This window comes from Canis aureus, chromosome 22 (genome assembly GCF_053574225.1).
Source record: "Canis aureus isolate CA01 chromosome 22, VMU_Caureus_v.1.0, whole genome shotgun sequence".
NCBI lineage: Eukaryota > Metazoa > Chordata > Mammalia > Carnivora > Canidae > Canis > Canis aureus.
In genome coordinates, this window is record NC_135632.1 from 21,374,557 (window position 1) to 21,399,586 (window position 25,030).

The window sequence follows — 25,030 nt, forward strand, 5'->3', positions numbered from 1 at the left end:
CTATGGTCAACTAACTTTTGACAAAGCAGGAAAAACTATCCAGTGGTAAAAAGACAGTCTGTTCAGTAAATAATGCTGGAAAAACTGGACAGCCACATGTAGAAGAATGAAACTAGATCATTTCCTTATACCATACACAAAAAATAGACTCAAAATGGATGAAAGACCTAAATGTGAGACAGGAAACCACCAAAATTCTAGAGAACACCACAAGCAGCAACCTCTATGACCAAAGGAACTTCCAAGCCATAGTAACTTCTTGCTAGACACATCTCCAAAGGCAAGGAAAACAAAGGCAAAAATGAACTATAAGGACTTCATCAAGAAAAAAAGGCTTTTGCACAACAAAGGAAACATTCGACAAAACCAAAAGACAACTCACAGAATGGGATAAGATATTTGCAAATGTCTTATCAGATAAAGGGCTAGTAATCAAATCCATAAAGAACTTATCAAACTCAACACCCAAAAAACAAAAAACCTAAGCAAGAAATGAAAAGAAGACATGAACAGGCATTTCTCCAAATGGCCAACAGATACATGAAAAAATGTTTCACATCACTTGGCATCAGAGAACTACAAATCAAAACCACAATGAGATACCACTTCACGCTAGTCAGAATGGTAAAAATTAACAAGGTCGGAAATGACAGATATTGGTAAGGATGCAAAGAAAGGGGAACTATTGAACACTGTTGTTGTATGTGTGTGTATATATAATATATACCTCTGAAGCTAATAAAAATAAATTTTAAAAAATCCTAGTTAGTTAACATTATAGTGTAATATTAGTTTCAGGAGTAGATTTCAGTGATTCATCACTTACATATAACACACAGTGAGCATCATAAGTTCCTTAATGCCCATCACCTAATTATCCCTTCCCACCACCCACTCTTCCCCTCCCGCAACCCTCAGTTTGTTCTCTATCTTTAGGAATTTCTTATGGTCTTCCTCCTTCTGCTTCCCCCCCCGCCATGTTCAATGTGTTTTGTTTCTTCATTTCCATATATGAGTGAAATCATGGTAATTGTCTTTCTCTCACTTATTCCGCTTAGCATAATACACTCTAGTTTCATTCAAGTCATTGCAAATGGCACAATTTCATCTTTTTGATGGCTGAGTAATATTCCACTGTATATATATACAACATCTTTATCCATTCAGTTGATGGACTTTGGGCTAATTATTTTTTCTTAAAAACGTGCGTATACACATTTCCCCAGCTATAGTAATTTTAAAACAAACCTCTAACAGTTTTTCAGATTCCCTCAATTTTTCTTCTTTTTGCCGCTGCTCTTGCATAACAGTCATATTCGTTCCAACCAAGTCATTGACCCTCATGGTAAGGCGCTCTATTTCCAACTCATTGGCACAGATAGTGTCATTGGCCCGCTCCAGCTTACTGCTCAGGTGCTGAATCTCCGACTGGCTGGACAGCTCCACAGACTCTAATTTCTGTTTCCGATTGGCAAGCTGAGCCTAGAAACACAGATTACCAATAGATAGAAGTGAAATTCTAAAAGGACAATTTATGAATAAGGAAGACTAAAATAAAACTGAGTTTTACTTCCATAAAAATGTAAAGCATTGGCTCATTTATAATAACCCACTCATGACCCAAAGAAACAAAAAAGCCTCTCATGATAAGGACTGGGACTAGAAGGGAACTTTCTCAACTTGCTAAAGATGACCTAAAAAATCTGTACAGCTAACATCATATTTAATAGTGAGAAACCCAAAGCTTTCTCACTAAGATCAGGTACAAGGCAAACATATCCCCTTTCACTACTTCTTTTCAGTATCAACTGCATGTCCTCCCTAATGCAATAAGGCAAGAAAAGGAAACAAGAGGTATACAGATTGGGAAGGAAGACATAAAGTGCTCTTTGCTCAAGGATAACATGATCATCTATGTAGAAAATCGAATGAACAGCAACAAATAACTCTCTTGCAAAGTTGCTCAAAAGTTAAAAATAGCATCCTACCTTCTAGTGATCCCACTACTGACCATTTACCCAATAAATACAAAAGCACTAATTCAAAGGGACGCATGCACTCCTGTGTTTATAGTATTATTATTTAGAATAGCCAAGATATGGAAGCAGCCCAAGTGTCCATCAATTGATGAATGGATTAAGAAGAGATGATATATATGTATATATACACACAATGGAATATTACCTATAAAAAGGAATTAAATTGTGCCATTTCCAATGACATGGATGAAGCTAGAGAGTATAATGCTATGAGAAGTAGTCAGAGAAACATTAATACCATATGATTTCACTCATTAGTGGATTTAAGAAACAAAACAAGAGCAAAGGGAAAAAGAGAAAGAAACATACTCTTTAAAAAAAAATTATTTGGCAGAGATAGAGAGCACAAGCAGGAGGAGCAACAGAGGAAGAGGGAGAAGCAGGCTCTCTGCTGAGCAGGGAACCTGATGTAGCAGGGCCCTGGGATCATGACCTGAGTCGAAGGCAGATGTTTAGCCAACTGAGCCACCCAGGTGCCCCAAGAAACAGACTCTTAACTATAAAGAACTGATGGTGACCAGAGGAGAGGTGGGTGAGGGATGGGTTAAATAAGTGGTGAGGATTAAGAAGTACACTTGTGATGAGCACTGGATGATGTATGGAATTGCTGAATCACTATAATGTACACCTGAAACTAATAAAACCCTATATGTTAACTAACTAGAATTAAAATAAAAACTTCTTTAAAAAAGAAAAGAAAAACATCTCTCCTGGAATTAATAAGCAATTATAGCAAATTTGTAGGACATAAGGTTAATACACAAAACTTCTCACTTTTCTATATGCCAATAATGAACATGTGGAATTTAAATTAAAAACAGGGTATCATTTACATTAATGCCTGAATAAATTAAATATTTAAGTATGAATAGAACTAAGTAAATACAGAATCTATTTAAGGGAAACTATAAAACTCTAATGAATTAAATCAAAGCACTAAAAAAAAAATCAAAGCACTCAATAAATGGAAAGATACTACATGTTCATGGATAGGAGAACTCAATACTGTCAAGATGTCAGTTCTTCCCAATGTGATCTATGGATTCAACACAATCCCAAACAAGATCCCAGCAAATCATTTTATGGATATTGAAAAACTGATTCTAAAGTTTATATGGAAAGGCAAAAGACTCAGATTAGCCAACATAATATTGAAGAAGAAAAAAGTTGGAGGGCTGATGCTATTTGACTTCAAGATTTACTATAAATCAATGGTTACCAAAACAGCATGATACTGGTGAAAGAAAAGACAAACAATTTAATAGAACCGAACAGAGAGCCCAGAAATGGATCCCATTAAATAGAGTCAACTGATATTTGACAAAGGAGCAAAGGCAATACAATGGAACAAAGACAGTCTCTTCAACAAATGGTGCTGGAACAACTGGACATTCACAAACAAAAAAATAAATCTAGACATCTTCTACTCTTCTTAAAAATTAACTCAAAATAGATCATATACCTAAATGTAAAATGCAAAACTATAAAATTCCTAGGAGATAGCATAGAAGAAAACCTAGATAACTCTGGGTATAGGAATGCCTCTTTAGACATAACACCAAAGACATGAGTCCTGAAAGAAATAGCTGACAAGCTTAACTTGATTAAAATTAAAAACTTCACTCTCTGAAAGACAATATCAAGAGAATGAGAAGACAAACCAGGGACCAGGAGAAAATATCTGCAAAAGATAGACTTGATAAAGGACCATTATACAAAATACAGTAAGAATCCTTAAAACCCAATAATAAGGAAAAAAACAACTCCATTAAAAAATGGGCCAAAGACCTAAAAAGGCCTCTCACCAAAAAGGATATACAGATGGCAAATAAACATATGAAAAGATGATCTACATCATATGTCATCAGGGAAATGCAAATTAATACAATAATTATATATCTATTGGAATGACCAAAATCTGGAACAGTGATGATACCAAATGCTGGAAAGGATGTGGAGCAACAGGAACTCTCATACATTGCTGGTATGAATACAAAATGTTACAGACATTTTGGAAGACAACTTGGTGTTTTCTTACAAAACTGAATATATTCTTACCATATGATCTAGCAATTGTGCTTCTTGCCATTTACCCAAAGGAATTGAAAACATTACGTTCTCACAAAAACCTGCACATCTATGTTCATAGCAGTTTTATTCATAATTGCCAAAATCTGGAAGCAACCAAGATGTCCTTCAGTAAGTGAGTGGATAAATAAACTGTGATACATCCAAACACTGGAATATCATTCAGTGCTAAACACATGAGCTATCAAGACATGAAAAGACACAAAGGAACTTTAAATACATACTAGTAAGGGAAAGAAGCCCATCTGAAAAGACTACATGTTCTATACTTCCAACTATATGACATTCTGGAAAAGGCAAAACTACAGAGACATTAAAAATACCAGTGATTGTGGGGCTGTAGGGCAGGAGAGAGATGAAAAGGCAGAGTACAGAGGAATTTTATGGCAGTGAAAATACTCAGTATGCTATTACAATGATGGGTATATGTCATTATATATTTGTACAAACCCATATAGACCATACAATACCAAGAGTAAACCCTAAAGTAAACTATCATGTGTCAGTGTAGGTTCCTCCCTAGTAACAAATGTAGCATTCGGGTGAGGGATATTGAGAACAGAAGAGGTCATGCACATATGATAGTATAAAGGAAATCTCTGTACCTCCTTCTCCTTGTTGTAAACATAAAACTGCTCTTAAAAAATGAAATCTAGGGACAGCCTGGGTGGCTCAGCGGTTTAGCGCCGCCTTCAGCCCAGGGCGTGATCCTGAAGATGGGAATGGAGTCCCACATCGGGCTCCCTGCATGGAGCCTGCTTCTCCCTCTGCCTGTGTCTCTGCCTCTCTGTCTCTCTCTGTCTCTCATGAATAAATAAATAAAATCTTTAAAAAAAATGAAATCTTAAAAAATTATACAATAAATATCTTGAGAAGAAGGAGTAAAAAAGAATCAAGAAAGTAAAGAGACTCCTCAGGAGAAGAGATGCTGCCCACCTACTGCAAAAACAGCTGCATTATTTTACCCACGTGTGCAGAAGTTTACCTGCATCTGAGTCATCACACAGGAAAACTGGATTTCTCTCCTCTTTACAACATAGGAAATAGGAACTATAATGAATTATTTTATTTCCATGGAAGCTCAAATTAGGGTTTTTTAATTACTAAACTCCTTAAGTTTCCAGGTCAAACTGTCCTCTCTCCCCACCCCAGAACATGTTACATGCATGTAGTTAATTATTCTGTATTTTCAGATACATTACAGACATGCATATTCAGATGATTCAAACCAATCACAAAATGGTTAAATTTGGGGTGGAGGGAATTAGGAGAATTTTGCTTCTTGAGGAAAAAGGTGCTTGAAGGAAAGATTGGTTCCATCATCAATATTTACACACTCCCTGAGCTGAAAGACTTAACCAAATAATAGCGTATCTCAAATTAGTTTCTTCCAATGATTTATCTACTGAGGTACATGCGAATAAAACTGGTTAGTGACTATCTCATAGACCTATAGTATAAAGTTCCTGCAGACTTAGATAATTCCTAGGCTATGTATCCCAGCTCTCCTGGTTTTTAGTTCCCAACTTTCTAGTGTTCACAAGTTTTAATTCTGTATCCAGATACATATTTCATTTAAATACTGAAGATGGACATGAATCATCTAAGAAAAATTCACCTTATTATAAACATTTTTAAAAGGTGAAAGTATCCAATTTTATTTTAGAAATTTAAATGGAAATGTCTCTGGGAAGTCAATCTGCCATGGATTAAAGCTTTTACTGTATACTGTACAGGACCCAAATCCTATACTGTGGCCACATAAAGTAGATGCTTAATAATGACCACAGCCAGAGGAATGCTCAAAGGAGAAAGGCAAAGAAACAAATAGTGTTTGTATAAATTACAGATCAAGATTCCGGTGTCAAGAACCAAAACCTTTTTACCAGATTCCTATGATAATGTGAAAGGAGGATATCAAATAGATTTAAATCCCCAAGAATAACTGCCAAGCGTGTGAATGTTTCTAAATTTTTAAAATACAATATAAACCTTTTTTGCTCCCCCAAAGGGAAAACTCTTATACATTACCTTGTACAGAATAAATAACTGAAGAGACTGGGTGAGGGTGAGGAGGAAAGGGCTGGAGCCCAATTTGCTGAACCTAAAAGTAGGGGAAACTAAAAGAAATAATAGTGCCTAATATTGGGAAAGCATAAGGAAATGGACAATCCCGAATACTGCAGGTGAAAGTCTGTGTCAACATAAGTTTGGAGAGTACTTTGACAATATATATTAAAATTCCTGAATGTACAACTACAATGGTACAGCAATTTCACTTTCAAAGCCATTTCTTAAGAATATAAATGGACATATACTCCTCAATGTTTAAAAAGACACACACCTTAGCACTATTACAAAAGTGAAAAAGTAAAAAGCTAAATGTTCTACAATAAGAGATTCATTATATAATTATGGTACATTTAATTGTAGACAGGACTTCTATGCAATCATTATGACCACACATCTGTTGATTTGTCATATTTAAAAATGAAAATTTTAAGCATGAAAATCAAATAAAATGTGTTATAAAGTGCCTAGTGCATCAAAATAATAAGAAAAATATTAAATGACATAAACAGAGAAATTGACAGTAATATATTAAATAGTACGGGAATTTAACACCCTACTTATATCAGTGAAAAGATCATCCAGACAGAAAATCAAAAGGAAACACTGGCTTTAAATGACACATTAAACCAGATGGATTTAATAGATATAAACAAAACATGTCATCCAAAAACTGCAAAATACACATTTTTTTCAAGTGCACACAGAACATTCTCTAAGACAGATCACATGATAGACCACAAAAAAAAAAAACCATAATAAATTCAGTAAGACTTAAATCTTATCAAGCATCTTTTCTGACCACAACATTATGAAAATAGAAATTGATTACAAGAAGAAAACTGGAAAAAACACAAATACATGGAGACTAAATAACATGCTATAAACAACTAATGGATCAACAACAAGAAAAAATTAAAAAGAAAAAAATACCTTTAGACAAGTGAAAATGGAAACAATGCAGCAAAAGTAGTTCTAAGAGGGAAATTGATAAAGATGGAGGCTTACATCAAAAAACAATAAAAATCTCAAATGAACAATCTAACCTTACACACAAAGGAACTAGGAAAAGAAGAACAAAGCCCAGAGTTAGTAGAAGAAAGAAATACTAAAGGTCAAAGGAAATAAATGAAATAGAGACTTAAAAAACAGAAAGATCAATGAACCTAAAAACTGGTCCTTTGAAAAGATAAAAAAAAACTGTTAAATCTCCAGCCAGATTGGTAAGATAAAAAAAGAGAGAGAGAGAAGAACCAAATAAAAGAAGTTACAAGACACCACAAAAATACAAAGGATCATAAAAGGCTACCACAATTACAAGCCAACAAACTGGAAAATGTTTAGAATGTATAAATTCCTAGAAACACAAAACTTTCCAAGACTAAATCAAACAGAAATAGAAAATCTGAACCAAACAATTACAAGTAATGAAACTGAATCAATAATTTTAAAGCTCCCAAAATATAAAAGTCCAAAACCAGGTGGCTTTGCAGATGAATTCTATAAAACATTTAAAGAAGAGTTAGTACTGGGGCACCTGGGTAGTTCAGTCAGTTAAGCATCTGGCTTTTGTTAGGTCATTATCCTGGGGACCTGGGATAGAGCCCCAAGTCAGGCTCCACACTCAGCAGTCTACTGATCCCAATGCACCCCACTCCCACTCGTGCTCTCTCTCAAAATCTTTAAAAAAAAGTTAATACCTATCCTTCTCAAATTATTCTAAAATAACTGAAGAGTGAGGAATGCTTCCAAACTCATGAGGCCAGCATTACTCTAATATCAAAACCAAAGACACCATGAAAAAGAAAATTGTAAGCTATTATCCCTGATGAACATAGATGTAAAAAATCTTCAACAGAATATCAGCAAACTGAATTCAACTATACATTGAAAGGATCATATACCCTGATCAAATAGGATTTATTCCAGGAATATAAGGATGGTTCAACATCTGCAAATCAATTAATGTGATACGCCACAAAATGAAATATAAAAATCATATGATCATCTCTATATTTGCAGAAAAAGCATTTGACAATTCAACATCTATTATGATAAAATCCCTTAACAAAGTGAATATAGAAGGAATATACCTCAACATAATAAAGGATATAAATGACAAATCTAAAGTTAACTTCATACCCAACAAGCTGAAAGCTTTTCCTCAAATCAGGAATAAGACAAGGATGCCTATTCTCACCACTTTATCCAACATAGAATTGGAAGTCCTCACCACAGCAATTAGGCAAGAAGAAGAAACAAAAGGGCATCAAAATTGTAAAGGAAAAAGTAAAGCCATGAAAATTTGCAGATGGCATGATATTATACATAGAAAGCCCTAAAGACTACAGAAAAAACTGTTACACTAATAAATGAATTCAGTAAAGTTGCAGGATACAAAAGTAACATACTAACTTATTAGTGCATTTCTGTACACTAATAATGAGCTATCAGAAAATTGCAATTACAAAATAATTGTAGTTACATTTGCATCAAAAAGAATAAAAGACCTAAGAATAAATTTAACCGAAGAGATAAAAGAGCTGTCCACTGAAAACCATAAGACACTGATGAAAGAAAGTGAAGACAACACAAATAAACAGATATTCCGTGCTCATGAACTGAAAGAATTAATAGGTAAAATGCCTATACTACCCAAAGCAATCTACAAATTCAATACCTGTCAAAATATCAAAGGCATTTTCCACAGAGCTATAACAAAAAATTCTAATGTTTGTATGGAACAACAAAAGATCTCAAGTAGCCAAAGCAATACTGAGAAAGAACAAAACTGGAGGTATCATGCCCCCTAATTTCAAACTATATCACACAGCTATAGTAATTAACATAGTATGGTACTGGTATGAAAACAGATACATAAATAAATGGACAAGAATAAAGATCAGAAATAAATCCACACTTATATGGTCAATTAATCTATAACAAAGGAGGCAAGAATCAACAATGGGGTAAAACAGTCTCTTCAACAAACAATGGGAAAACTAGGCAGCTACATGCAAATGAATGCAGCTAGGTCATTGTCCTACACTATATACAAAATTCAAAATCGATGAAACACTTGAACCCAAGAACTGAAACTATAAAACTCCTAGAAGAAAACATAAGTACTCTTTGAAGTCAGGCGTAGGAATATTTTTTTGGACCAGTCTCCTGTGGCAAGGGTAACAAAAGCTAAAATAAACAAATGGAATTACAACAAACTAAAAAGGTTTTGGGATGCCTGGGTGGCTCAGGTTAAGCATCTGCCTTCAGCTCAGGGCGTGATCCCAGGTCCGGGGATAGTGTCCCACATCGAGCTCCCTGAATGGCACCTGCTTCTCCCTCTGCCTGTGTCTCTGCCTCTCTCTGTGTGTGTGTGTCTCTCTTAAATAAATAAGTAAAATCTTAAAAAAAAAAAAAAAAAAAAAAACTAAAAAGGTTTTGCATGATAAAAGAAACTGTAAACAAAACAAAAAGGCAATTTACTGAATGGGAAAAGATACTTGCAAGTCATACATCTTATAAGGGATTAAAATCTAAAATATATAAAGAACTTATACAGCTTAATATGAAAAAAAAAACAAACCTGATTTAAAAATGGGCAGAAGACATGAACAGACATTTTTCTAAATAAGATATACAGATGGCCAACAGACACATAAAAAGAAGCTCAGCATTACTCATCATCAGGGAAATGCAAATTGGAACCATAATGACATAATACCTCACATCTTTCAGAATGGCCAGTATCAAAAAGACAAAAAAGCAAAAGTGTTGGTGAGGATGTAGAGAAAAGGGAGACCTTATACAATGTTGGTAGGAATGTAAATTGGTGCAGCCACTACAGAAAACAGTCTGGAGGCACCTGAAAAAATTAAAAATAGAACTACCATATGATCCACTAATCCCACCTCTGGGTATTTATTTGAAGAAAACAAAAATGCCAACTCAAAGAGATATCCACACCCCTATGTTCACTGCCTCACTGCTTACAATAGCCAAGATATGGAAACAACAAGTGTCCATTAACAGATAAATGGATAAAGAAGATGTGATGTACGGGTGCTGGTGTGTATTTATATTCTATTATGATGGAATATAATTCTGCCATAAAAAAAAGAATGAAATCTTGCCACTTGTGACAACATGCATGAACTCAGAAGGCATTATACTTAGTGAAATAAGTCAGATAAATACTGTATAATTTCACTTGTATGTGGAATCTAAAAACCGAATATACATATTCTCTCCCCCCATACAACAGTGTTTTCCTAATAAATGTACATGACTGCAATTACATTGCACAGAAGCATAGAAAAAGTTGGAAGAAATTTACACCAAAATGTTAATCACGATAAATCTCTAAATGATGGAATTAGGGGTGATTTCATTTAATTCCTGTCTCACTGACAATTTCTCATTTTTCTAAAATGAACATGTATTCTATAACTTTAATAGCTGACTAAAAGAAAGAAACCTGAGTAAGCACAGGACTCAAAAATTGAGAAGTTATTGTGAACTCCACTTTCAGATGTTAAAATATATATAAGAAAGAAGTTTATATTGAGTTCTTAAAAATGGGGTGGAAGTGTGGATGCTGATATCCATTTATCCTCTCTCCCAGATCTTCTCCCTTAACTGTTGAATGGTGACTTACATATCACCAAAATGTGATGTAGCAACCTTGACTAGATTCCAACTTGAACATCAACTGTAAAAAGACATAATTTCAGACAACTGGGGAAGTCTGAACAGACTGAATATTAAGTTCTAGTAATAAATTACTCCGTTAATGTTATATTGGTATATTATAATTTTTAAAGGTCCTTATCTGTTGGGAAATATGACAATTTCTGTGATTTGCTTTGTAATATTCCAGCCAAAGGTAAAAAGTGGTGAAGGATGAAACAAGACTGGCAAAATGAGTTGTTCAATCAGTAAAGTCTTACTTTTGCAAATGGAACAATTTCTAGAGCTCTGTTACACAACAATATGCATATAATTACATTACTGTGACACAATAACCTGCATATAGTAAGATTACTATATTAAACTCTTAAAAATGGTTAAGATGGTAAATTTTACTGTGATTTCTACCACAAAAAAAAAAAAAAAAAAAAAAGACCAGCAAAATGATGGTATCTATTAATGCTGGGTAACAACCATACAGAAATTTATTTTAAGGTTTTTTTTTTTAATGATGATTATATAATACTGCTACATACTAAACCACAGAAAGATTTAATTTTGTTTAGTTTGCTAAGGGAGAAAGAGAAATATATTGCCAGTAATATTTTTTGAGTTAAGCGGCAGAGTAGTTTTAAACAAACTATCAGAAGAATAATTCAAATGCCCTTAGTAGGGAAAACAAATGTTGGCTTTTTAAAGGCTTCTTATTCTGGCCTAGCTGAATTATGGTAAATAAAAATCTCACTTTTACTAACAATGAAGTTTAATTATGCAGAGTAATCACAATAGTAATTTGAAAACAGGATTTGCAATCAATAATAAGCACACTCGACAGATGAGTAATTGAGAACTGAAAAGTAGGACTTGATTTCCTTTTTCTTCCAATCTGAAGACTACAATTAGAATACAACAATATCTTATAGCTATTTATGTTTGCATAGTGCTTTAGCATTCAGGTCAAAAAACTGTAGTCTAGACATCTAGGATTTTATTGGCCCACTCTGACTGCATAGCTCGGTGTAGCCTAGTAAATAATTTTCTTCCTTGAGGTTGCTATGGGCCCCTCCTGACCATCCTGAGTGGAGTCACTCATAGCAGAGCCATTCGCAGTACTTTATCAGCCAGCTGATATTTCAGGGGAATGATTACAAGTCAAAACATTACTGAGAGTTAAAGCAGCAAATGATGCAGATTGTTTCTGAAAAACATTTTTTAAAGCCTCCTGTCAGCTCTTTTAACTTATCCAGTAATTCCTTCATTCTATAAAACTGAGATAACTACTAGCCTTGACAGATTATCATGATATTAAACAGACAACATAAAACTACATATTCTAGAGAACTGCAGTCTAGAAGAAGTATTGAGCCTGTGTCTAGCACACCATAGATGGTCTCAAATATTTATTCCCTTCTACGTTCCTTTCCTTTTATGTTCTTGGTTTTTCATTGAAAAGGCAAACAGAGTATCCAAGAAGAAACATCCCCAAATTAGATAGCTATTTTTTGGTTCTGCTTAAGTCTGCTTAAAAACTAGTAACTAGTTCATTTTAAAAAAAGATTTTTACTAGAGTTCTAAAGTGCTTCTGTTGCCACTAAGATACTGCTTTTAGTTAGTATGCACATCAATGCAGTGTGAAACTCTTGGAATCTATAAGCAAACAGGCAGCCGGGTTGAAGCTCCCTGGCTGAGGCATCTCGGCCAAGGTACCCCAGCTACTAGAAATGGAGCGAGACATGAAGTGGAGCCAAGGCAAGAGCCCGAAACAGCCAGACGAGTAAGCCAGAGACCCAAAGAAATGGGAAAGCAGACAGAGAGAGAACACAGGCAGAAAGAGAGAAAGGAGGGACAGAAGGGGAGAAAAAGGGAAGACCAAATTCAGGAGACTGACATGGGTGAGCACGGAGTGAGCCGGAGAATGCAAGACAGAGAGGGTGAGACAGAGCTCAAGGGCAGGAGCAAGCAAGCAAAGGAGCACATGGCACGAAGACACGCGGAGACATGAATGAGCACACGTGCACTACACTAAGCTAGCATCATTGCCATCAAGACTTCTCTGCCTCTTGTTATTTTAAAATGGCTTACACCTACCTGAATTATCTCTGACTGTTCAGCCAAAGCCTTCCTCTGTGCCTCTAGAGAAGACACCTGTTGCTGATAAATCAAGCGTTGCTTCTCCCAGTCCAGTGATTTCTGACGAAATTCCTGAAGAGGCAATTAAAGTACTTAACTTGTAAGTGCTTCCCCTGGCTGTCCCTGCTCCTAGATTCACTTTTACTCTTATTTTCCCCCTCCTCCCTGGGTACACACGCAACTTTCTCCCCAGCAGGAGCCCCATTACTCACTTAGCCGATAGAACTGTAGAGCAATACTAAATTCCTAACACACTGTGCCTCTGGATATCTGTCTTTCTAAATTTAACACCCTAATGGTGAAGAGTATGCAACACAGATGCTAAATCCTGGGTTCGTGATGATTTTCATAGATTTGCTGCCACCTAAAGGTTATCATTTTTAGTGATTTTTCAGGAAACTGATCTTACAAGAACATTTTAAAATTTCAAAATATGATTATGGGGAGATCCCACTACCCAAATTCTTGATATCCAAACCCGGAAATTGAACAGATCAAAAAAATGTTCAGATGAGTGCCTGGGTAGCCCAAGTCTTACCTCTCAGTATCTGAAATTCAGGAACAAATAGATTCATATAATGTAGTACTTTTTGATATACAAATTTTTACTATCTCAACAGAAGAACTACAAAGACTTGAATAACAAGGGGAGATCTGTACTAAATTCTAACAGACTTTTGTCACCCAATGCCAAATAGTAAAAATGAATGATGGATCACTTCAAGTCAATAAGAAAATGAGCCCAAATTTATAAAAATGGAGTAAATCAAAGGAATTTCTATCATTGTCCTCCAGGACCCTCAACTCCAGCAATCTCATGCTAGTATGGGGTAATCACTGTTAACCAGCTTTCTGATAGTCACTCACTCATTCATTCTCTTATATATGCCAGGAACTATTCTAAGTGGTGGGGCTACAACAGTTAACAAAACAAACAAAAAGTCAAGCCCCACTCCATTGGCAATAGACAACACATTCAATGTATAATACACTGGATGATCATACCTGTTTTGAAGAAAACGGAGTGCTCAGAGCTGGGGGTTGCAATTTTTAAAAAGGGATGGCATTTAAGTAAACTCCCAGGGAGATGGGGATGAAGTTATACTATTCTGGGAAGGGAAAGGCAAGTACCAATGTTTGAAGTAGAAGCAAGGAGGCTGGTGTGGCTTGAATGGAGTAAAGGGAAAAGTAGGTAAAGAAAGGTCAGTTATCAAGGAGCAAGACTGTGTAGGTCATCAGGATAACTTTGGCTTTTAAAAGAAGGCACTGGAGGGATGCCTGGGTGGCTCAGCAGTTTAGCGTCTGCCTTCGGCCCAGGGTGTGATCCTGCAGACCCGGGATCGAGTCCCGCATCGGGCTCCCTGCATGGAGCCTCATTCTCCCTCTGCCTGTGTCTCTGCCTCTCTCTCTCATGAATGAATAAATAAAATATTTTTAAAAAATAAATAAATAAAAGAAGGTACTGGAAGGTTTTTGTACAAGAGAGGACATGTTTTGGCCTACAACAGAATCATTCTGGCTGCTGTGTAGAGAAAAGAGAAGTTGAGGGTCACTCCAAGGCTTTGAGCTTGAAAAGCTGAGGAATGGAGTTGCCATTAAATGAAAAGGAATGGTGCTGGGAGATGGGGAAGAGGAAACCAGGAAGTTTATTCTGGACATGTCAAGTATGACACAGCTTCAGAGATCAAGGTGGAACTGTGAAACAGGTGAAAACAGGCAGGTGGAAATTCTGTAGCAAAAAAGGACAATACTAGATTATAAGTGTGGAATTATCAATATATTTACAATGCTAAAAACTATGAGACTGAATTATATCACCAAGGGAATGAGCACAGATACAAAAAAGAAGAGGTTCAATGAATACAACCCTGAGTATATTCTAATATTAAAAGGTTGGGGAGCAAAAGAGAGTGAGAAGGTGTAGGTAACAAGGTAGGAGAAAGCCTAGGAAAGTGCGGTTTAGTTCTCTAAGTCAAATCTAGAAAGCGCTTTAAGGTGGAACTCATTGGTGACCCTTATGTAAATAGCTTCCATAGAGTGAGGAGGCAAAAGCCTTATTGAGTGGGTGCAAGAAAAGGGGACAAAAAAGAACTGGAGACAGGTACAGATGCCTAATGTAGTTTACTTATAAGTTGAAGGAGGGGTGGGGAATGGGGCAGCATCCAGAGGCAGAGAGAGGTCAAGAGAGGATATTTAAGAGGGGAGAAATCTAGATGGTGGTGGAAAACATCCAGTAGGGAGGAAGGGAGGAAGCAGAAGAGAAGAATCATTGGAACCATGTCTTGGGTAGGGGCCGTGGAGACTATGGACAATTCCACTAGCACAAAGGCAGAGTAGATGGGCACAGATGCAAATAGATGGGTAGATACAGTGTTGGAAGTTTGTGAAAATTCTCTTTTTATTGCTTCCATTTTCTCAATGAAATGGAAAGCAACACCATCACCCAATGGTGAGAATGTCAGAAAAAATGTTGAAAGTTTGAGAAAAGAGAAAGTATAAGATAGTCATTATGGAAAGTAGCAGAGTGAGGGGATATGTAGCATGATTCTGGGAAGCACTAGAAACTCCTTGACGTAAGTGGCCATGAATTTAAAATGAAGCCAATCAGCATGATTATGTTTTTCTCCAGCCACATTCTGCCAAACATGCTAAGTAGAGAGAGGGCAGGAAGCTGGATTTAACTAGTTATGGTTTTGCCAAGCAAATATGATGAAGAGGGGGACACAGGAGCTGAAGGGGAATGTAAGGAACATAACCACGGAATTTAAGCTGGGTAAGGACTGACAGTGAGGACATGAGGTAGCCATCCTGCAGTGAAAAGGAGGCAGAATTCAATCACTTGGGGGTGGAGTCAAACGATTATTGACAGGAGATTATTGAGATTGGAGGGAGTGAGCTGAAAAGAGAAGGATGGCAGTCAAAGAATGAGATGATTAAAAATGTGATTCCAGGAAGGTTGCAAGTTTGGCAATAATGGAACCCAAAGAATGGCAGTGGGAATGGGTGGATGAGACAAGGAGGAGATCAAGAGGTCCATGGAAGAAAGAATACCAAGGAATTCAAAGACCAGAGTGTTATGAGTATCATCCTGTGGATACTGAAACCCTCAAGAATTATGACAAGTGTAACTCTAGAGAAAGTAACAATGCCCTGGGAGCTGAATCTTCTGGGCCAGGGAAGTAATCCAGGGATCAGAAGGTGGTTACTTTGGTTGTATGTGTATACTGGCTGGAGGTACAGGCTGATGACATGAAAATCACAGATGGGGTTTTGAGGTAGAAAGAAAAGAGAATGGTAATGAATAGCAAGAGGAAGATGAGGGGCATGGGAGAAAAAAATCCAGGTATCACTGAAGATGGCTGGAGAGGAAGCAGTATCTATATCTACATAGTCCTCTGAGTCTAAGCTCTTCAAATATATAAAAACATTAAGATGTAAAAGAACATTAAACATAGAAATTACAATTCTAAGTAGTAATAATGGCATTTTTGTGGGTGAAAGGTCACTCTAAGTAGACAAATTGTAAGCAATCATAGAGAGATGGTGAACATTTCTCAAATTACAATCAGACAACGAAGGTAGATAAAACACTGAAACACTAACTTCTAGGTCCCATGTCATAATACTGGAGTAGAATCTCTGACAGCTTGAAGAGGACCTTCATGATTCTCAGGTACACTGGAGAACCAACGGCATAGACAGAGATGGGGAACAGCAGATACAAGGGAAAAGGGTGATAGCTTTGCGCCACTGTTTCATCGATCTTTGGCACTGTTGACTCGCCACCTCCCTTAAATCCTTCAGGAATCAACATGCACAATAACCACAGTTACTCAGCCTTAGTAAAAACGAAGTCAGCAAAGAGGGCTTACTATGTCTAAATGGAAACTGAGGATAAACAATCTGATATGCACAGTATTCTGTACAAAAAGCCATCTACTTTCAACACTGACTGAGCCTCTACTCTATCAGGTGATAAATAGGACAAGGACACTGACCACTGGTAACTGGTGGTCAATGTTTCTCATTGTTTCTCAACACTGGCATTTGGGGTACAGTAATTCCTCCTGTGTGGAATGGCCCTGGGCATGTTTAATGTCCCTACTTCCTGTCTCCTAAACACCAGCTTCACTCTGTCATCTGAACAACCAAACCAATGTCTCCATATATTTTTAAATGTCCTCAAAGTGCCCTACTGAGCACTAACGATAGCTAGTAAGCCCACCAATCACAGAAGACCAAGTGAGGACAGGATGTGCCTCTGAAATAGCTCCACGGCAGTGGAGATGGCAGAAAATTGGTTTCAGAACTAGTACTATTAGAAACAGCACCTTCCTAAGGAAGGCTGACGACCATGCTGAAGAAATTATTACTATGCACATACCTCTATTTTTCCAGTTAACCTCTCAATTTCAGACCGATCTTCCCTGTGATTTTTGGCATTTCCTCTGAAGTCCCTTATATGCTTTCTCTGTAGTTTTTCATAGCTTCTCTTCAGTCTGCCTAACTGTAGACACAGTTATTTCTAGACTTAAAATTTAAGAATTTGTAAACAGTAGTAGTGGAACAAATTGGTTATCATGAAAGCAAGAGCAGTGCTAAACAGTACTACTGAAAACAGACTGAGCATGTCAGATTTATACATTAAAAACAGAACAACTCATACCTGCAGATAAAAAATAAACACCAGAAGAGAAAGATATTGCATCAAAGAAAAAAATTAAGGGAAAAATATTTTTTAAACAAAACTTTAATTTTTATTCTAATAGCCTTGCACTAAAGGACCCCATAAACCACACCCATGATATAAACAGAAAAAAAAAAAAAAAAACCTCCTCTACTCTAGGCCCAGGTTCTTGTGCCATTCTCCCATGGAACACTGATATTCAGTAAGCAGAAGAAGAGTACTTTGGAATTAAATAAAAGTAAGAGCAGGGGTTTTTTTTTTCCCCAATCTGAAGAATAACACTCAATCACTAGAATTTTCTTACTTTTCTTATCCCCAAACTCTTCTGAATACTTTGGACTCTCCAATATTTAAAATCTAGTCACTGATTTAACTCAAACATTAAAATATTTAATATAGGTTACTGGTATCAATATTTCCCAGCATTACACAAAAATAGTTTTATTTCTTTCAGGTACTCAACTGAGAAACACATTTTGGACTCCCTGTTTAGATAATACCAAACATATAATTAGACAAGACTCTTTGCCTGAATTTAAAGAACAGAAAAATAGCTTTCTACTCCTGTACCTCCCATGGAATATATACTTCCCACTTTATTAAGTAGAAATGGGCCCATTAACAGAACTCTAAGGGTTTAAGAGACAGAATTATACAACACATAGTAAAATTAAAACCTCACTTCTTCGTGTACTTTCTTCAACTCCTGCTTATAGTCCGTGGCCATCTCTTGTTTGACTTTTTCATGTTCTTCTATCTGCTGACGCAACATTACAACCTAGAAGCCAAAAGAGGTAGTATTTTTCATTATTGGCATTGAAACAACATAAAAATAGGAAATAACCTTTGTACTTATCTGTAAAAACAAGTTCTCAACTGTACATGGCAATATCCCACTTCTTAGGAAGTCAAACATCTAATTATTTAATAATTCATAACTGCCAAAAAATAGAAAACACAACCTTTCTAAAACTTCTAGGTTTAGATGAAAACTTGCTCTGTTTGATTTATTTTCCCGAATATATTTTATTAAAAAAAAAACTCATAGGAAATTAAGACATACAAAGTTATAACAACCTTGGAAACTAAAAATATTGAACTAAAGTCAGTGAGACTTCAAGAAAAAGTTATATAAATCAAAGTACAGAATAGTAATGTCAGATGGAAACACAGTAGGAGACTTGAAACTGCTTTACCATTTACCTCATTTCAGAGAAATCAGTTCTACCGACCAGAGTAAGGACATTATCTTAACCTATTTTTCAAAAGTTTGATACCAGCCACAGCTGGTTCATGACCAATCCTCACCTCCATCAATATCCATCACTCTCTATGTCTCTCCATAACTGATTAGAATTTCATCTATTAATAAGTGAGGAGGGACAGGTAGAATGGAGAACACAAGGTAATAATCACAATATATAAAGGTAATTTCAGAAACAAAACAAACAAAAAAAACAGATCTTAAAGGTTCTCATCACTCACCTATATATGGAATCTAAAACACAAAACAAAACAGAAACAGATTCATAAATAGAGAACCTGCAGTTGCCCAAAGTGAGGAAGGCAGGGGGATGGGCAAAATAGATGAAGGGAATTAAGAGCTACAAACTTTCAATTACAAAATAAATAACTCTCAAGGATAAAAAGTACAACATAGAGAACATAGTCAATAATACTATAATAACATTGTATGGTGACTACACTTATCAGCATTTCACAATGTATATAAATATCAAATCAAGATGTTGTATACTTGAAGCTAATATTGTATGTATTAATTTAAAATAAAAACATCAATCACCAAATACCTTAGATACTCATATTCTAGTAGGCAATATCAATAAAGAAGAAAATAGAGGTGTTTAAATCTTCGGGGAAAAAAAGTCCTCATCACACAAACAAAAGTTTTGTAAGGACATAGGGTGGCAGATGGTAAGTACACTTATTGTGGTGATCCTTCACAATATATACAAATACTGAGTCATTACATTTTACACGTAAAGCTAATATGTTTTATCTCGGTGAAAAAAGCCACACAATTCTTATAAGAACAATCCAATTTTGCTGTATCTTTCTAAACACTAAATAATTGAGAGTTTAGTTATTTTTACCCAGTTGGGCAATTTTCACCTTTTAATTAGGTCATTGTATGCAATTACATTTAATGGACCTACAAAGTTCCCCCCATTATCTGAAAGTAGAGTGTTCCTATGAAACCTTTTGCAACTCAAAATGGCTACAAGAAGCAACGATCACTTCATAAAAGTAAAAATCCTCTTCAGATTTCTTTCAGCTGGTAAAAACAGGTACTAATATAAAGTCTTTGGTAAAAGCAAAGTGGTGTAAGGCGAACTTTTAGATGGCAGGGAAACATCCATCAGGATTTAAATCTATCATGCTATTAAAAGCAATGTGTACTTAATAAGCTCTATTATCCATTTTCTCTCTTTTCTTGCCTTCTTTGAAAATGATTAATTCCATTTATCCCCCAACCATGTAAATGCCATTATAATTCTACATATATGTTAAACTGAAAAGGCTACTGTTGTTATATAGAGTCATTATTCATTTAGATTTACCCAAATATCTACTGTTGCCTTTCATTTCTTCCTCCCTCTTGAGCTTCCATCTGAGATCACTTTCTTTCTGTCCGAAGAACATTTAGTATTTCCTTGGTGTGGGTCTATCAATGACAAATTCTCTCAATTTTTATTGATCTGAAATGTCTTTATTTCATCTTAACTCTAGATGGTTTGGCAAGGGAAAATAAAATCATTTCTTTGTAAGGATCATTCTAGTATCTTCTGGCTTTTCACTATTTTAGCTTACAAGTCAGCTGTTTAGAACTGTTTGTAGATAATCTGTCTTTTCTTCTTGTTAAATAATCCTTATTTTCTTGATCATTTTTCAGACTTCCTCTTTGTTTTTAGTTTTCAACCTAGGTAAATACTTTTTATTAATCTCACTTGAGATTCTCAGACTTCTTAAATACATGGCCTTCCTCATTTTTGGCAAAATCTTATCTTCAAATATTGCTTCTGCCCATTAGCACGCTGTTTTTCTCCTTGAGGGAATCCCAAAACACTTATATTAAACCTTCTCACTCATCTTCTTTCTCTTATCCTCTATATTTTCCATCATTTGTCCATGCTTTATTCTAAATATTTTCTTCTGTCCTATCTTCAAGTTCACTAATTATCCCCTAATCTTTAAGGCCCTAATTTCAGTTATTTTACTTTTTGATATAATTTCCACTCATTTTATTTTTTTAAGAGTTTTCAATTCTTTCTTGAAGTGCTTAATCTTATTTTTTATCTCCTTGACCACAGTGAACATAGCTATTGCAAAGTCAGAGCACGGTAATGCCAATATCTAGATTTGCCACGGATCTGTGTCTATCTTCTATTGCTTCTGCTTTTTCATATTCTTGTTGCTTTCTTCCTGTGTGTCAGGGGTTACATCCTGAGTGGGTATCAAGGACATAATTTGCAAAATTATTTGAAGACATAACTTAAGCCCCAGAATGGTGGGGTTTTTTTTCCCTTTGGAGAAAATTTAAGTTTGCTTTTTCCAGATTCCTAAAAACCTTAGCACTTTGGAGATGCCTGGGGAAAACAGCACTCTAGGATCACCTCAAACTGATTTCAGATATTTAAATGTGTGTGGCTAAGTGGCAATTTCAAGAAGCCTGTTCTAAATCCAGCCCATACTTCCTCCTAGGGTACTGCCTTTTAGGGTCCTAATCTAAAGTGAGGAGGGGTTCAGAGCTGCCTTGGACACCAAACTTTTTATTCTCTTAGCATCTTGAAGTTATTAAAAACCCCATTCAGCTATCCTCTGAGCTATCTTCTCTAATTTCAGCTAATAATTGCCCCAGGCTGTGGGCTCCTCCCTCAACCTCTAGTCAGCCGAAATCCTGGCCTGGTAAATTCTTCACTAGCTTGTTTAGCACTCTACCTTAAGCAGACTTTTTTTTTTTAATCTAACTTACTTAGTTGGTCTCAGTGGGTGGGCTGGTCCAAATTAACCAGTCTGTCATTACCAGATGTTAAAATTTGAAAGATTCGTATTTAACTAAAAACATCCTGAGTAAAATTTACTTTGAAGAATTCTATAGCCAATCAAACTTTCAATCAGGTATAAAAAGAGAATAATGATATTTTAGACACATAAAATCTCAAAAGAAAAAAATAATAATAAAAAATAAAATCTCAAAAGTATGTTCTACCAAAAACAGAAATAAATAAAGATGACAGAAGAGACAAAAAGGAGAAAAGCATAGGAAACTCCAGAATAATGGTGAAAGGAGCTGTCAAAATGACAGCTACCTAGCTAACGTAGAGAACATCCCATCCTTATTTGAGAATGGCTCCAAAAAAAAAAAAAGAAAAAGAAGAAGAAAATGGATAGATTACCTGATATATTGCAGACACAGAGAAGACTTATACTTGTGTCAGGGGGTGTGGGAAGGATCAGTAGTAGATACATTTTTAAAAAGCAAATGAAAATGAGATCATTATTAATTCCCAGGAAAACAAAAAAAGTTGTATGAGAATTAAGTTTATCATTATACTATCTGACCCAGATGTGAATAATATTTACCATCTTAATGATGTAAATACTAAATATCGATCCAACCAGAAATTAAGGCCTATGATCCTGGCAGGATAACAAGATGGAAATTATATGTAAAAGAGCAAAACTCTTATCTTTCATAGTAGCAAGTCATTAGATAAATAGCTAAAACTGAAAATTAACAAGAATCACTACCAAATGTTACCTAAAAACATGGGGAGAATACCAAAAGAAAGAATTAAAGGCACTGAAATGACTGTTTCAGAGAAACCAGAATTCCAGCTTTGGAGGGGCAGGCAGGTGATTACTGTTTTTTCTTACCAGCCTTACAGAACCATTGTTCTTTTTACTTACATCACATGGCAAGCATAAATATTAAATGTGAAGAAAAGACTGCTTAAATTTAGTTTTGTAGGGGCAGCCCGTTGGCTCAGCGGTTTAGTGCCACCTTTAGCCCAGGGCGTGATCCTGGAGACCTGGGATCGAGTCCTACGTCAGGCTCCCTGGATGGAACCTGCTTTTCCCTCTCCCTCTACCTGTGTCTCTGCCTCTCTCTCTCTCTCCCTCTCTGTGTCTCTCATGAGTAAATAAATAAAATCTTTTTAAAAAAATTTAGTTATGTACCAAGGTCTGGTTCATAATGGGCATTCAACAATATTGAAATTTCTTAAAGAAAAAAGGAGAAAAAAAGATGTTAAATGCTGAGAGTGAGGAATGGCATTGGGCAGGGAAATGGGAGCCAAGGTTTGAAACTGTCAGTATGGATGACACAAGAAAGAGCTAAAATAAAGATCATTTTAGATATGATTGAGGGTTTTCAAAGAGCTTTCTTAAATAGCAAGTCATTCTTTACAACAACCCTGGGATATAGACATCATGTCCCAATTTTACATATGATGAAACAGGCTCAGAGAGGTTAGACTATTTGTCCAAGGCCAATCAGCTGAAAAGAGGCAGAGCCAGGACTCCAAATTCCTTACTCATTTCATCAGGCCAACTTGCTCTGTGCAGCATTAGCAGTTAACACTAACAGAAATGGCCATTAAAACTAACCCAATCCCAACAATATAATCAGAAAACACATAAAGTATTCACTTACAAACTGAATTGTTTATACTAGTACTCCTCCAAGCATGATCTGCACACAGGCTAGAGCTGGTCACTACAGCAATCCAGCAGAAGATAAGGAGGCAGAATGTGAAGCAATGATGTCACCAAACACACTGTGTAGTGCAACTGGCACTTTTTATGTGGCAAAACTTTCTATGAAGTGAAGGATGCAATATATTGATTTACATTCTAGTGAAACCTTTCTATCTCACCATGGACCTGTCATTTGAGTAGCACCAGTTCATACCACAGGGCTGCTTCTAGGCCTGTAAGTTTCAAACACATAAGAATGACAAAAACTTAAAGCCCTATTTTCTAACTCTTATATCAAAGTAGATTATGAATGTGTTAATATCAACACAATTTCACAGAAGAACTCTATGGGATAGATTCCCATTACTAGCGTTTGGTAAAAGCACTTTACTTCTAGAAACTTAATCAACTTTCAGCAACCCAATCAATGAAGCAGTAAATTGACCAGACAGCTACAATTCTAAATTTCTTTTATGTCCCCAGGCCAAATCTTCAGATCCTTACCATGGAACCTATCCATTCAATCCCTTTAATTTCTTTTTAAGGTATTAAGTAATAGCAGTAATGCCCTTGACATCAAAACTAAGCTATAGGAATAAGTTTAAACAGCCTCAGAGTGACTAAATATTCTCATAATCACACACATGGGAATTTCTTTAATGGGTTTCTAACAAAATAAACGACTTAGATATCTATATATATATACGGTGTTTTTCTTAGCTAAGAAACCATAATCACTTTAACTTACTGACTACTTTTGTTTTACACCAGGAGAAATAAAGAAATGGTAGCTAAAGTAGCTTACCAGATAAGGAGCACTGACCCTACCTAAATTACCTAAATGTTTAAAAAAATCAAATATGATTATCATTTCAGGTACCTTTTTACCACCTTCTACATTCTACATGAAGTATAATTTTAAAATACATTCTCAAAGGTTTACCCAAATTTTAAATTAAGTTCCAGTTAGCAAATGGCATTCACAGAAAACTGATTTTGACATGGCCAATATTACCCCGTACTGCTTTGACTCGAAGTGCAAATGGTCAGCCAGTGAGACAAGCATAAAACATTTTTATCCAGGGCAGCCTGGGTGGCTCAGTGGTTTAGCGCCACCTTCAGCCCAGGGCGTGATCCTGGAGACCCGGGATGGAGTTCCATGTCAGGATCCCTGCATGGAGCTTGCTTCTCTTTCTCTCTCTGTCTGTGTCTCTGCCCCTCTCTCTCTCTCTCATGAATAAATAAATAAAATCTTTAAAAAAAATTTTTTTTATCAAGCCTAATTCTTTCCTTGTTACATGAAATATTTCTAAAATACTCTTGGTAAGTATCATCAAAAGAATCACAATGTCAGTGTGCATACTATACTAGCGTAAGTGTGTTCCTAAGTAAGCTGAGTAACAGCACTAATATGTGGTGATCCTACTGGTAGGAAAGTCCAGCAGAGCGGGGATTGGGACCAGTGCTTCCCTACAACTCTTCCAATCTTCATGCTGACATTCATGCCGGACATTTAGAAGCAATTCTTGGGCTGAGACGTGCTTTCTGCTTCCCTTCCAATATCCCACGTTCTTCTTTTTACTATACCAGCTAATCTATGAGAAAT

At 35.9% G+C, this 25,030-nt stretch overlaps 1 protein-coding gene across 10 annotated transcripts in view; it reads right to left on the bottom strand.

The window, feature by feature from the left end:
* CEP63 (centrosomal protein 63) overlaps positions 1-25,030 on the bottom strand; it is a 63,632-nt gene that overhangs the window by 26,045 nt on the left and 12,557 nt on the right. For all 10 annotated transcript variants that reach the window (XR_013361243.1, XR_013361242.1, XM_077865068.1 and 7 more), the window contains exons 4-7: positions 18,386-18,481; positions 17,401-17,523; positions 12,975-13,088; positions 1,249-1,482 (exon numbers count right to left, since the gene is read on the bottom strand). Coding sequence is in view for 8 of the 10 variants with exons in the window: in XM_077865068.1 (XP_077721194.1) it covers positions 1,249-1,482; positions 12,975-13,088; positions 17,401-17,523; positions 18,386-18,481 (567 nt within the window). In the remaining 2 variants the exon portion in view is untranslated. The remainder of the gene's footprint in view (positions 1-1,248; positions 1,483-12,974; positions 13,089-17,400; positions 17,524-18,385; positions 18,482-25,030) is intronic.